Raw genomic sequence first — 15,786 nt, 5'->3', positions numbered from 1 at the left:
AGCAGCTGTAAACAATAATTGCCCAAGGATTTCAAGAGGTAATAATTGCACAGAGAAAGTCTATGAAAACCTCCCAAACCAAAATTAGTTGTACATAGGCTGCATGGGGAAAAACGTACCTCCTTAAGGAAAGTGATTGCAATTTCTGTAAATTGTTTGTTTTTTAAGAGTGCTTGGCATGTTTAAGTTTTAAAAAAATCTCAGACACACCACTCTATTGCTCAAACTTGGCATTGATTTGCTCATGTCAAAAGTCCAAAGTCAGTACAAGTAGCCAGTAAAGCGTTTAATAGACCCCAGGACTAAATGTAATTCTATCAATTCCACTTCTTCCTGTCTCAGTGATATATTGCACCATATTTTCAAAGAATTTCAAACCGGGTCTTTATTTAACTCCTAGTTTTTGAAAGATGAAAACTCACAGTCACGAAACTGAGAAACAAACAACTGGAGAGTGCCAAAGATACCTTCAATTAAATGATTTAGATATGTCATGCTAGATTTGTTAAGTCAATACAGGAGGTGTTTTTCTCCTTGCAAATAAAAGGAGTCAATTAAAGACCGGAATAAACTCTTTGAAAATATGTCCCACTTTGTCTCATGAAGTTCAAGCCAAAGTCAGACATGCTGAATCCTTTTTAACATGTAAGATTTAGAATTAATGAGAAATATAAAGATATTAGTAGCAAAAGTCTTAATCTCATTAGCGACGAAGAGAGGGGATTTCAGAGGATAGAATACTGTTCAAATCACTCAATCGAGCAGACTTGCTCACGAAGAGAGGGGATTTCAAAGGATAGAGTAGAATACTGTTCAAATCACTCAATCCAGCAGACCTGCTCAATAGTGTATTTTTATGTGTTGCTACCATTGGTGCAGGTCGTAGGATACAATTACAAAATTAACAATGATTGTTGAGGCTACCTGGTTCTCCAGTGATAAAAGTTTGAATCATGGAATAATATTTTATCTCTTGGCATCCATTTGTTCCTCCTTAGGTCTTCTTAGTTTCTACATACAGTAATCTGGGGGTCCAGCTTTGCTGAATAGAACCTCTTCAGGAACCCTTGCGAGAAGTGCAAATCACTATGCAGGCACCAATTTCCAGTCAAAGCAACACCCGACATAAACTTACTTTTATGGAGGATATTTCATCATTATGAAACACCTCTACTGGCTGAACAGGCAGAGGCACTGAAATAATCTGCCTGGTCTGCAAATCTGCAAGAGTTATTTGAAAGGAAAGTCTTAACTAATGTAAGGAATACCAAGGACGAGGATGATTTAGGGGATTTCGCAGTTGAAGAATGGGAACCATTCGAAAAAAAAGTGAAACTAATACGTTTAAGTAAAGGGATTTTTAATTTAATCCCCTGTCAAAAGAGTTTCTGAAAAATGTTTAATGCATAAACTTACAACAGACGATTTCCTGGCGTTGAGAATGAAATCAATAGGGATTGTTTCCTCAAAGCTGAATTGAAAGGGGCGTGTAAGAAAGTAGTGACAATTTTTGTAGACAAGCAGGTTTCTTAAGGAGTCCTGTCTAATTAAATCAGCTTGGTTGTCCAGCTGAAAAGGCACTGCAGAACATTGGGAACTCTTAGAATAAAGCAGGAAAAGTTCAAAAGACAGTCATCTAAAATAAGTTTGGGGGCATCTCACATCTGCATGAGCATGAATTCTCTTGTTCTACAGTTTCTATAAAAATGATTTTTTTAATAATAAAGATACAAGCTTGATAGCTGACATTTGGTGAGTGCTTGGCATTTGTATATTTCATTTTGAACATTTATTTGATCCTTTAGCATCCTGTGAATACAGAACATTGCTGCACATGCTTTTAGTGTGTTCCTATTTCTTTAATTAGCATCTCTAGTTCATGCAATTATGGAACCAGTTTAAAACACTGGGCAAAAATGTTCATGGAATATAATTGTTTGTGTATTGTTTGTGCCTTTGTTGAATGCACTGGCAAAGACAAATACATAGTTATTGGGAGAGGTACTGTATTTCATGTTCTAGTATTTGGTCTCAGAATTGTAGATGGCAGTGAAATGAATGTATGTTTAGACACTTGTTCAGAAATTCATAATTATTTCAAAAGTGATCAGCTTTACTTTAGGGTAAAATTTTAACTATGGTGTGTTTTAAAAAGTAACAAATTACAAAACAAACAAAACTGTGATAAAGGTAACTGATGGTTTCTGCTATGTAATGAATTAAACAGCAAATAGTTTTCATAGTTTTTGTTACATTCTGTGCTTTCAAATCAACCATAAATTAAAATGTAATCCTGGGGTTAGTGTTGCATGTGAACATACAGTACAGGGGTTTCTTAAAAATAAATAAATAAATAAATGGCCCTTTCTGTTCTTATTGTTTTTTTTTAAAAAATGCATGTAGATGTGTACTGTCTCCTTTAATTGGATTAACCAGGCCTGATCCTTGAATAGCTTCTCATTTTCAATGAAGTATCAGGGATAAAAGCATCTGCACAAATAATGTCCATAAAAAAATTATTGATATCAATTACAAGAACATGATTTAGCAATAACATGGAGGAAATGCGTTCCACACCACTCTCATCTGGAAAGTGTTAAAGCAGACTGCTGTGCTTGTCATGCATTCCAGAAGGTGTAGAAGCTGAAGCTGGTGTTGCTTGAGAACATCACATATTTCAATGATTGCCTGTTATTCATAAGGTAGATGGATGGTTTCATTTTTTTTTTTGCACACTGTTATTCCAGAACGGTTGACTTCCTGTACACATTCCACAGCAATCTATCTGTCTCTTTTTAGTAGCAACCTGTTCTTATCAGTAATTAGTGATAGAGCTGGGGTCCACTCTACCATCTCAGTCACTGGCACAATGTTGCTTTCATTTTCATTCACTGACAAAGAAAAAGTCACTCCTCCTAAACATTCTAGTTGAAATTATTATTCTTATTATATTTTTTGTTTCTCAATGCTTTCCTAGCCTCTGTATATCTTGGATAAAACTGGTTTATTTATTTAGAATTTAATAATATTTTATCAGCTATTTACAGTCTTTGTCATAAAGAAAATACAGTACAGAACTAAAGAAACAAAATCAAGTAGGTTAACCTTTTGGTGCATCTGCTATTTTCCTGTTATACTCTCTACCTCTTCATTAGTCACAGCCATCTGGAAAATTTGGCAGGACAACCAAATACTCAACCAAAATACGCTCCCAGACATGTTAAAGGATTGCCAGACAATTGGAATCAAGTGCCTTAGGGTCAAAATACACTGAAACACATCCCATTTAAGGAGTAGTGGAAGGTGAAAGGTTAAGATTAACATTTGGAGAATTAAACTGTAACTGGAGCCAATGTTGTCCTGCTGAAAAAGTAAAGAAAAACTGCATGGTCCCTTCGGAGAAGTGCATACAAATATTTGACCATCAGTACTCCTATTTCTATAAGCATGATACAGCACCCCTTGCTGGACAAAACGGGAGCAATACTTGACACTGGGAACCTGTACAGTATTGTACTTCTGTAAGTCAAAGCTGGGGAAATAAACACTTGGCTAAAGTAAATATTGCCTTTGAAAGGGGATGGATTAAGAGTATTGTACTGCTGCATCATTTACCATTACGCCATGTCCAACCTGAAAGAGTGCAGTGGTTTACAAACAGCATGCTGACGTTAGATTCAAAACTGGTTTTAATCCAAGGATCTCCGCTTTGATGGGAAATACCCAGCCTGACACCACCACATTCTGATGTAATGGGAAAGTGAGTAATCAGAATAGGCTGGTGAGGTTTATGAATGATAATTGCCTGCATCTCTCACAACTGGGAGCAGAGGCTATTCTCCTAGTCTAAACTGTAAATAAGCTGTGACAGCCATTTGGGTCCACACTGCTGGATAATAGGATGGAAGTGCCAACAAAAAGAAGAATGTTAATATGAAGAAGAAAAAAAAAAACTTTACATACCTATGACAGCTAATACAAATATGAAAAGTAACGATGCATATCTCAATTGACTTAGTTACAGAAAAGTGAGGTTTAATTTTTGTTCTTTTCTAGTTTTATACAGTTGAATTTTAATTTCCCTTGACTACAAAATGTTTTCTTTGGTATCATGTATAGTACCATTTGACTGTAATCTGTGTTAAGAACTTGCACCCCCAAATTCCTGCTTCAAAGTTAAGAACATGCAGGTGAAAGATGAAAGTTGTTGTTCTGAATCTACTGTAAATGCACCAAATAAAGTCAAGTACTGTATACTGTATTATACTTTTTTGTGTGAATTGGCATGCAGCAATAAATGTTTTTCATTTTTAAAAGACATACAGTGGAAACTTATTTTATATAAATATTTTTTATCTACAAAAGTTAATTCTTGGAACAAGACCCACACTTTCCATTTAATCAGTCAGCTTTATACATAAACTTCCCAATCATTAGGAAGATCAGCTGCTTAGTCACATGTTTTTGAAACTGCAATTAAAGTAATACGGTATACACTAACTTGATTTAAGTAATCTGAGAGCAAGTTATCATTACACCAGGACCAATGCTGGTTCCTTTACTCTTTATATAGCAGCAGAACAACACATTGTTAACAGAATTCTACAGAAAGAGAAACACACACACATATATATGGTGTGTACTTTCAATAACAGCATTAGAAATGTTCATTGTCATTTAAGTGTTTGCAGTATGTCCATTTTTTCATTAAGGACAAGTAATACAAGTAAAAGTTTGTTATAAACTCAAGAGATAGAGGTTTATAGAAGTTGTAATACATGTAAACGTTTGTTATAAACTCATCAGAGATAAAGGTTTATACAGAAGTTCCTGCCATCCATGTTGCATTTATTTTCTGTTTCTTGGAACAGAGATAACGTCATCAGAAATCATATTTTTGATAATAAATGGAGTAACATTTATTCTTTTACTGTATATGCTAGAGTCATTTTCAATTAGGTGGCCGCAGTGTAGTACTGCCTTGACCCTCTGCATCAAACAGTCATAAAGGCCCATATTGTTCCAACTGGCTTGCTGATGTTACAGTATTAAGAAAAAAAAACAAAAAAAAAACATAAACGTTACATCAAGTTTTAAGAACACCAACCTATAGAACACACTATGGCGAGGCAGTGGAAATTATTTTGTCAGTCTGGACTGTGGCCATCTAAAACAATAGCCCACAGCAAAGTGGAGTTTCCTTTAATTGTGCTTGTTTTCCAAACTAGAAGACACATTGTAAATTCATTTAGTAGACCAGAAAACACACACACACACACACACTCTCTTAATCCTAAAGTAAGGGAATACAGATTATTATGCACTTTTGTGAATAGGAGGAGTTTCCAGAACACTGAAAATATGCAGTTGCCTGGTGAAATCATTTAGGATATACTAGCAGGAGGAGGCCATGCAGTCAGCGCATTTGCAAACTCATACAAGCTTCCCTCATGCAAATGCTTATAAATATTTGCAATTATCCCATTTATATTGATTCCAATGTATTGCAAAAGTATTTTATTGTGCAAAACTGCATATTTATGTTTCACATACAGGATTTGCATGTACACAGTGATAACAAATTCATAACATTTCTAAATGCTTAACAAGTGGTCATTAATACATTAATATCTGGACATTGGCATGTATATGATGTTTTATCACCAAAAAAAACTAGCCTAGTAGTATTGCTCATTAAGAGATCAGTAGAGTATGTGCATAATATCCAGGACCTTAACCTTCTCAGATACAAGTTTAACAGTAATGAAAGGGTTCCTGGTTGTACAGAATAAGTAAAGCTTCAGTAACCATTTTTTTACAGCTGTCATTTAAGACGTCATTTTCTTTTTGCATTCCACTGAACAGAAGAGCATCCCCTCAATTGGCATAAACTTCTGGCCAATCAGACATTTGGTGCAGCAGGAGCAGAGGAAGCACTCTGGTTCTGCGTGCCAGTTGAAGTTGCCATAGGTCACTCGCTGAGCCTCTGGTTCTAAAGCATTCTCACAGCTTTGGCACACCTATAGGAACAGGAAAAAAAAAAAAAAAAACATGTTGGCAAAATGATAATCCGTCTCTTGAATTCATTAAAATATACAAGACACACAAGAAAATCATAACATTAACTGTGAACATTACCCGGTAAGAAATTGTTGGCAGAAATTTAAATTATCCGGATCTTCTGCCTTAGTAAAATTACATTTTTAAAAAAAGTAATAAATATCTAATAAAACAGTGTTAAACCACTTGTTTGAAAGCTGTGTATTGTCTTGTACCAGTAAATGCTGCAGATTATTTTTTTAAATAGTATATTTTCCAAATTAATAGATTTTAGTAGCATCTCCTTTCTATAGTGCATGGCTTTCTCATGATACACATGACCAAAAACACACACTATACAGTAAGCAACATTCAAAAGAGGTTTACTTTCATGCAGGTGCCCCTAAAAAAGTTTAATTGATATTTTCCCTTTAAAGTCAATTTCTACTATTTTATTAGCACCAGTATTAATTGCTCCTTGATTATTCTGCAGTTTTAGCTAGTAGATATTTGTAACTATACTTCCTACCAACACATTACATTGTTATGAATGTACTTTCAATAACAAGTCTGTTTAGACTCTAAATTGTACTTGAAACCACTTAACAGTTTTACTCAATGTTCCCTCAAACATCCCAGTACTGCGCTGTAGGGACGTTAGTGTGATCGAGTCGACGTGCAGCTGTACAGCCCTGTTTTGAAGTATAGAGTTTGTCCTCATTTTTCTGAAAATCATATCATTATTGCAACAATTATAATGTTAGAAAACTAGCAAGAAACAGCTTAATACTGTAACTATTGCAACCAGAAAGTAAACAGTTTCTTGCTAGTCTTGTATTTGTTTTATGTTCTTGCTTCACTATTTGTTCCCCCTCTTTGTGACTCTGAAGGACAACATTTAAAAAAAAGTGGCAAAACAGTCTCAGCTGGACCCCAACATATTTCTTAAAGTCAAGTCTTAATGAAGAACACTGATTAACATCCACTCCTTTACACGAGTACTAAAAGCTCCTGTCGAAACAGACACTAACTAACAGCAAATAAAAGGTCATTACCGCAGCATGGTTCTTCATGTAGCAGGCTTTGCAAACAGGCTTGTTGTTCACCATGACATAAATCTCTCCAGCAAGGACACAGTCACAGTCAAAACAACAGAAGTGTTTCAGGTGCCAGTTCTGGTCTTCTGCCTGGGTGTACTCATTGCTGAATATCAGCTAGATGGGTTAAAACAAGAGGAAAATAAAGAAAGAGAGACAAGCAAGAAGCCAATCAATACCGGCGAGTGCATTCTAAACAAGTGTCTTTAACATTTCACTCTGCATGACCAAAGCAGGGCAACTCTATAAAAGAAAGTGGTCCAGCCAGAATCTCTACAACTGTTGCCTTGTAGTCAAAAAGTGTATATCTTCTGTCAAGGCTGGTACACAGCAAAGCCTGGAACAATTTGATCAGTACAGAAATTACAGTGGAAATAACTGGGATCCACCATATTTTCTTATTTGCAAAGCAAATATTCTGAAACTCTTATATGAGAAATATCAAAATACATACATATGGGATTCAGTTCTTTGCGGTTATATTAAAATGATGGTGCTGTCCTTCGTACCTCATCACAGCCACCACAGCGAGGTTTCTCGCTGTCACAGTAGTGTCGGCCGCAGTACAGTTTTCCTTTCTTCCAGAAATAGATCATGTCCACTAGAAGCTCACTGCAGGTGCAACACACGAAACAAGCTGGATGCCACAGCTTCTCATAGCCAGCATGTTCAGCATACACAGCAGGGTCTCCTTCCTTCATGCACAGCTGGCACCGGTAACAAGACTGCCAGTCAGGGAGAGACAGAACATAGGTGTGTTGTTACTTAGCTGAAGAGAACTGAAACTTTTTATTTGCATAAATAGCACTTGAAAAATAAAAACAAAACTACTAAAATTGCATGATGTTGAATAGTAGATTTACTAACAAATTTACTATGAATCAGATGCATACCATATCTGATTTCAGGGCAAAAATACTACAAAATAAAATGTATATTTTTTATTCATGCACACACACACACACACACACACACACAATATATTTAACTTTTTTTTTATGTAGTACAGTTGCTTTTAACATTAATCCCTTAAGTAATTTTAGAACTACAATTTTTAGAAAGGTCTTTTTATAGACAGAGTTGGAAATAGACTCTCAAGTGCAATGGTATGAAGTATTTTTCCCATGGTCTGGGTCACTTTCTATGCCCATGCAACTGGCAGGCTTTCCTTAAACGGCAAACTTGCGCCATCTGCTGCTCATTTCCATGAAGCACAGAAGGGTTTTTGCAACTTTTTTTTTTTTATTAAATGTCAAAACATAGATGAAATTAGTTACTATACACTTGTTTGTATATATTGTGCTGACATGCAATCATATCATAAAAAAAGATGTCTAGGACAGGAAGGATGTACACTGTGGAAATGTAAAACTGATTTAGAAGATAGCTGGGTTATCTCTGCAGTACAATTTCCTACAAACTTTTATTGCTTAATATAAAATATTCCAAAACTGGTATGATAAGTTTGTTGTATCTACCGAGATAAAACAGATTAATGTAGGACAGTACTGTATATATGGATAAGATTAGCAGGACATTAAAGAAATTACATACAAAAAAAAAATCTAATAACAATCATATAATGAAAAAGTAAAATACATACACACATGCAATACTTAAAATTGGCTTTTTTTTTTGTTTTCTACGTAAACAAAACCCAACCAACAATACAGTTCCGTTCCCAAGGGGAAAATATGATTCAATTTTAAAATCATGCACGACTGCTTACACAATTCAATGCAGCCTTTCATGTCTAAAAATGAGTTTGCTGGCATCACCAGGCACACTTACATAAGCTGCTCCTTTTGAAGGAGCCGTCTTGTTGCCCAGAGGTTCCATCGTTGCAGTGGCGCCTTGGTCTCCCGCCTCACTCGGATCCTTCTCTTTATTCTGCGCCTGCATCTCCTCGGGAACCTTGATGTCCCCAACACCCAGGGCTTCATCCTTGTACTTCTTGACAAACTGCTGCATCTGCTTCACTTCATTAGGGGACAACTCATGGCATTTTGCTGGGTCCTGATCATGTTCAGGCAATTGCTTAGCCATCTGTTTCTTGCGGTACACAGCCCCCACAGTGCCGGCCAAGGGCTGCTTCTCCTTTGGTAGCAACTCAATGTAGCGCACAGCCTGAATTAAAGGAATTAAGACCCATTAGAATAGACAGTGAGTGACAGAGTGTATGTGTATTGCCTGGGACTTTTCAGTATACTACTTCATTGGTCCCCGAAGTTATTCCACTGATGTTCAAGAAGTTAAAAATGCGAGTGCTCACATGGATTCCACTTGACTGTACTAAAATCAATTTCAAGTTTAAAAGTATGCCCATATAAACAAACATCAACAAAACTTCATTATGTGCCTTAAAGAGTAATACAACAGTTTAAATAACTCACCTGTAGTTTTTCTTTTCCTTGTAAACATCCTGACAACTTTTTACACTATACAATCCATTTCAAAGCTCTTTTCAAAACCACTGCTCCAGTGCACTGATAGTGTAAGGATTATTGCCCACATTGTCAAACAGGTAACACAGCAATAACGATCCATAATGTGGTATGGAACAGAAAAGCCACAGCACTTGTTATGTCTATTTATTTATTTAAAATCCCTCTTCCTGCAGTGACTTAGGAGGACAGATCTCAAAACCCAGTGCATTACTGCAGACATTTTGAAAAGAGCTGTGAAACAGACTTAAAAAATGAAGTGTAAAAAGTTGTCAGGATGTTAATACAAAGAAAAATTTCAGGTATGTTATTTAAACAGTTGTAGCAACACGTGGGGACATATAACACTATATTTTTAGGAACCCCGCTACTTACTCTAAGATCCAGCATCATAGTTTAACCTTCATACTGTTGTACATGCATTATTTTTAAGTAATGAACAGTTGTACCTTACTTAAATGTTTTCGTGTGTTTTGGCATTCTAAAAAAATACTAATAAGGTGGTCTAACAAATTTCTTTGTGCATTTTCAATTTAAAAGCCGAAATTAAATTCCTAAATTAGAGTACTACTGAAAAGTAATGCTGAGAATGTTTTCAAAAGTACCTGCGAAAGCAGGCATGCTCACCTTAACAGAAGTAACCTGTCATTCAAATACTGCTGAATAACCTAAAAATTGAATAGTGTAATCGTGCTTTGGGGCAGACCGGCATTGCCCCAAAGTTGTCCATAATCCTGAAAAAGTACTGAATGTTACACCAGGACGATAAGAAACAACGCAGCAAGGTCCAATACATTTCACAGGTATTCTTACAAAACTTAGATAGATGTGATACTGGGTCTTTAATGAAAATATTTTCAGAATATAAAATGTACAGAAAACTGGGCTCTCTAGTGGGTGCTTACTGCTCTTCGTTTTCCATCCTAGATTTCATTACATCCTAAGCTTCTCCGTTTTGAAAGGAGCAGACCTTACCAGAGCCTGATTAGGGACAGGAGGAGTCCACTCATAGGTCACAGCTTTGATGGCCACATCTTTCTTAGCTGCCACAGGGTTGGTCAGTGTCACCACATTGCGCTTGTAGTGGTGCACCCCGTCAGTCTTCAGCTTGGCTATGAGGCTGGTGTATTTAGTGTCCTCCAGCAGCTTGCCAATTTTCTTGTCATCTTCTGTGGTGGTTTGCACATTGTGATCTTCCAGGCCACACTTACAGTTTCGACAAATTTTTCTGCAAATTCAAGGCAACAGTACAGATTAAATGACTACAGTACCTTATCAATGCTCCATATCCCATAGGATTGCATACAGTCACTCAAGTTAATAGTAGGAAAACCTTCACACGACCACACTCCAACTCAGTGATGGTCTTCGGTACCAAGCCTGTTGTCTATTACAGTTGTCCTGCTTTATACCGCCCCCCTTTATAATGCTGCCCTCACAAACTGCCAGCTATTCTCTCTGAACAAATGTCACCAACGTAAAAACAGTGCTATTTGTACCCGTTGTATTGCCACCCCGCTGTCCGCTACCCGCCAACTATCCAAGCCAAGCAAACGTAAATATAAGCATTGTGGTTTCCCTCACTGTAACGCCAGCGAAACAATCATGGCCAATTAAAACCACAAAGTTATGCAGTTAACCTTTGACTCGCTTTCCTAATTAGTTGTTAACTGAACGCAGCAGGTCTAAACAGCAAAGTGCAATTACAAAATCCACTGATGTCAAACCTCATTTTTGCTAATTCATTAGATTCTGGCACTTGTTGCCTTTGAAATCCCTTTCCACATGAAATAATATGGAGCAGACACATAACAAAAACAGGTCGTTGCATGATGTATAAATCGAACTAAAAAGAAACTCAGTAACAAACTGAGACACATTTTTCAACACAAAGTTTTTTATCAATGTCTTTATAAGCTAGAATGGTATTAAGCACAAGCATATGTTCATCTGCTGTGATATATAATGTTCTTACACACGAAGAGCAGCTGCATCCTGTGTTTTATTTTACTATAAATATACCTTTACTTTTCTTGCATATTGCGACTAAATACATTATTGTACAGCATGTTTGGGTTTACATAAAAAACATTAAGGAAAAACAAGGTTATTATAATTCAGCAATACAAACCTCCAGAAGTGCAGCTCAAAACCTTCACATTTATCCTTGCATTTCAAACACTGGGCTCCCAATCCTGTTTCATGTCCGAGGGTAATCTGAGAATAAAATGGAAATTATGCAATAAATCAAGAAAACTCGTCAGATGAGACTGTAAATTACATCACAGAAATACTTTTTAATTCCATCACCATAAGACATCTCACTATTACTGAACCTGCTTGACTTGTTCACCACAGAATGCTTGCTCTAATTTGATGGTTTTACATCGGCTCATTGCTGTTAAATGAAACTACCATGGCTTGCACAGGTTTACCTGGAATTTCACTCAGAGACATGTTTTATGCATAACGGGTCAACACACACTTTTAAGAACAAATGTACTTTTCATCAAACCAAAAAAATTATTAAACTTCACAAACAGTTCTTTATAGAGAAATAATATTTAGATGCCTGTCAATCAATCAAATGACGCTGTAAGAGCAATTGAAAAAGCTGTTCTATCTGTAGAGGAAGATTATTAATTTAACAGATTCTCTGTTATTAAACAGTCATGTTCTAGCAATGCCATCTTGAGGGATTCAGAAATAATGTTATTTAATTAAAGAAGTGATTTCACCTAGGTATTAGTATTTGTTCAGTTGAGGAAACGTATTCAATGACTAATAATGCTATTTTTGCCTTGCGCTCACACACACACACACTGTGTAAAAACTGTGGCTTTTAACACACATCAAAAACACCATTTTGGTCCACTTTTCTAGAATATAAATGTAACACCAACATAAATGGACACACAAAACATGTTCCCCATGAGAGATGAACAATACTATCTTAAAAAATGTATTTCAAAGCCAATTTTTTTCAAAAGTCTTTCTGACTCATGAACAGACCCCTCTTGAACTCCTTGTGTAAATGTATACACTAGCCCTGCCTGAAGTAAAACACTTTGAAAACGCTCTTCCTTATAAGGGCAATTATTTAAGCATGTAGAAATGCACTAAAGTGAAACGATTCTTTTTTCATTTTTGGGGAAAATCAGGCATGCAAATTGGTATTATACCAAGGCAGCAGAATTTGGCATACCCAAAAAAACATGCCTTCAGAAGGCTGAACCTCCTAAGTCCTTGAAAAATGGAACTGCTGCATTACATTTCTTAGAAAGAATGATAATTAGATAATGAATCAGCAATACTAAGATCAGTGCTGATTTATAATTAAACTACTGTGTGATAAAAAGTATGTCACTCCACATAGTTAACTGTTTTCCAGGGTGGTGCTGTTTAAATGGGTGCTTACTGAGAACCAACTGAAATATAGCAGTCGCCTTTTCCTCTTAATTTGTGAATCAGTGCAACAAACCATGAGGCATCGTTGCAAAACTGCCAAATTATGATGGCATCCAGTTATCATCATAGTAAATACATGAAAAGCAGGCTTTCTGTGTTTCACATACACACTCACACCTTGTGATAAGATAACTACATCCATTGTTTATCTAACACAAGAAAGGCTTTATTTTGTCAACAGTCTCGGTGGTTCACACAATTACACCTAATGAGTTACATATGTACTGCAACATAACACCAGACAATGACGAACAAGTGCTTTTAGCATACCCAGGGAAGAAAACCTAGAGGGAAACAAACCCATACGGGTTTACAAATGAAGGATTGGTTCTAATTTGTAGTTGATTAAAACCAAGATACAGAAGGCTCCACTGCTCCTTTTAAAGTCATGTTTTGGATGCACCATGCTGAAATTAACTTCTTTGACTGCGTTCATTAAAAAGGCCTGAGTGCAAAGAAACTACTCGCAGTTAAATGTTACCTTTAAATTCACTGATAGTAAGCCCTCAGTTAATGATGCTTCCATAAATTATTATTATTTGAGCATCAATAGTAGGGTCTATTAATCATTAATATTAATTTAATATAGGAACAAAGCCCACGACTGGAAGTGACAACCCGTGACTTTGTTTCTTTACACTTCTTATAGTTTATTTTGGACACATACAGCACCATTTATGACATGTAATATATATATATATATATATATATATATATATATATATATATATATATATTTTGAGTTTTTTCGTCAAAAAAGCATCATTGGCCCAAAGCACTACTGCTAGTAGTTTAACATCAGGACTGAAGAGAGATAAATGTTTCTATTTTATTGGCCTGAAGTTTAGAAAAGGGAAATTTGCAGTTATACTAGGAATGCGTTTAGTGCAGCAGCTAGTACAGGCCAAAGCATCTCTGCCAGAAAAAAAAAAAAGTCGACTCTCATTTTTAACATTCTTTTAGAGTTGCATAATAGACTTACTGAACATAACTTTAACTTGATTATTGCACAAACCACACAATTAAAAAGCCCTCCAAACTATAAATCAAGTCCTGAACCATGAAAAATACGGTTTAAAAAATCTTTGCACAAATGTTTACTGTACTTTAAATTAACTGCACTTCTCTTTTATCAGCTCATTATTCTATTTGGTTTCAGTCTTTTTTTTTTTTAACTTGTAAATTTAGGCTGAATCCCCTCTTTCCCAACGCTACTATTAAATTAATTGCTCTGGAAAACGTACATCTTTGCTTTGGGCGTTCTCATAAAACAAAAGCACTCTGAGCACGTTATGTGAAAGAAAGTCTTACCTTTTTAACTTCTTTTTCCAACTCCATGGTCCAGCTGTGACTGCGCACCTCACAGTACTGTTAACTGGTCAACGACCATTCACAGCAGTAAATGTCCAATGCTCTCTTACATTATTTCTAAATATCACTTCCGCTATTTTAGCAGGCTCTCATCCTCCACCAATCGCAATTCAGTGCAGAAACCCCCAAGTACATGCCTGCCAATCACAGCTCGGCCAGTGAAAGTAGTACACCAATCAAATCAAGCTCTTGGTTCATGCTTGATATCATTTTGACTCTGTGTGTGTGTGTGTGTGTGTGTGTGTGTGTGTGTGTGTGTGTGTGTGTGTGTGTGTGTGTGTGTGTGTGTGTGTGATACATTTTTTAAAACTGACAGCCACCTTCTATAGGCTAAACCGATGATTCTGTTTTTATTGAAGTCAAACTGTTACAGTATACATATAAAGGAATAAACCGACAAACAAACACATTTCTAATTTGCTGTCCAGCCTCCAACTAGGTACAGTACTATGCATTATGTTTCTATGATTTGTCTTACTGATGATAAAAAAATAAAAAATAAAACAGGTGTACATCAGTTACTATAACAAAACTAAAAGACTTCTGCCTCATTTTCATTTTAGGCAATATAAAGTTACTGGGGGGTTAGGCTCAGAGGTGGAACAGCCTCAAGTTCCATGTCTTTACTTAAGCAATGTTTGAAGTACTGTACATCAGGCATTTGGAAAGCTACACAAACTTGGAAAGCTACACAAACCAATTGTTATTGTTATTAATTAAATTTTTTGGGGGGGGGGGGGGGGGGTGATAAGGCATCATTGCCATGTGTTTAAGAAATGTGCCTGTTTATTTCAAGCCCGGCAAGTAAGGGTGCGGTCAGAGAGGCAGCTTATTGCCACAGTAGGAAGTCGCTGTATCTCAAGTGATGTGGTTAGTGGTTTCCTCTCTGGGGAGGAGCTGTAATACACAGCTGTCAGTTGTCAAGGAACCCTCAGCTATTCCCTTGCATCTTCCAGTAAGTGTGGGGCGGGTGACAAGGGGATTAGATATGATGCATACTGTAAAATGCACACACAGCTACCAGAGGTTTTCAAAATCCTATATCTTACCTCTTATTAGCACTGGCAGCTTTATCTGTTTCTACGAAAGTTTGTGAGGCTTATAACTTTACCTGAATATGTGAATATTTTTTCATACAGATGGAGGGGGGAAAAAAAAAAAACAAGAACAGTTCTATATTATAACAAACTGTTCTCCCATATCACCCGCTGAATCTATAAGAATAATAACTTGTGAGGGGAGTACGTTGGTGTGATTTGACAGGTTAGACAAACCTTTTTTAAATTTAAGTTGAATTTTTCTTTCAGTTTCCAAGGCCTGCATAGTGAAGTTTAATATGCATTACTAAACCCTGGGTGTAGTTTTAG

At 36.3% G+C, this 15,786-nt stretch overlaps 1 protein-coding gene across 1 annotated transcript; it reads right to left on the bottom strand.

Annotated features, from left to right (window-relative positions):
- Positions 1 to 5,502: 5,502 nt before the first annotated feature.
- Positions 5,503 to 14,485, bottom strand: LOC121319881 (testin-like). Its single transcript, XM_041257798.1, has 7 exons — positions 14,360 to 14,485; positions 11,712 to 11,797; positions 10,556 to 10,808; positions 8,928 to 9,263; positions 7,646 to 7,861; positions 7,095 to 7,253; positions 5,503 to 6,020 (listed from the first exon to the last, which is right to left on the bottom strand). Exons 1-7 carry the CDS (start codon positions 14,384 to 14,386, stop codon positions 5,829 to 5,831), a joined length of 1,269 nt encoding a protein of 422 aa, XP_041113732.1. The 5' UTR covers positions 14,387 to 14,485; the 3' UTR covers positions 5,503 to 5,828.
- Between the last annotated feature and the right edge of the window lie 1,301 nt (positions 14,486 to 15,786).

This window comes from Polyodon spathula, chromosome 8, assembly GCF_017654505.1.
Source record: "Polyodon spathula isolate WHYD16114869_AA chromosome 8, ASM1765450v1, whole genome shotgun sequence".
NCBI classification, from domain to species: Eukaryota; Metazoa; Chordata; class Actinopteri; order Acipenseriformes; family Polyodontidae; genus Polyodon; species Polyodon spathula.
The sequence above is the reverse complement of the archived record's forward strand: the minus strand, read 5'-3'. Positions and strand labels throughout refer to the sequence as shown.

Bases quoted from the DNA above. Each gene is read 5' to 3' on its own strand.
- LOC121319881 (XM_041257798.1), bottom strand. From the start codon at position 14,386: ATGGAGTTGGAAAAAGAAGTTAAAAAG. The intron at 10,809-11,711 runs GTTTGTATTGCT...TTGAATTTGCAG, and splicing joins TTTGAGCTGCACTTCTGGAG to AAAAATTTGTCGAAACTGTA. The intron at 7,254-7,645 runs GTACGAAGGACA...TAACCCATCTAG, and splicing joins GCTGTGGTGGCTGTGATGAG to CTGATATTCAGCAATGAGTA.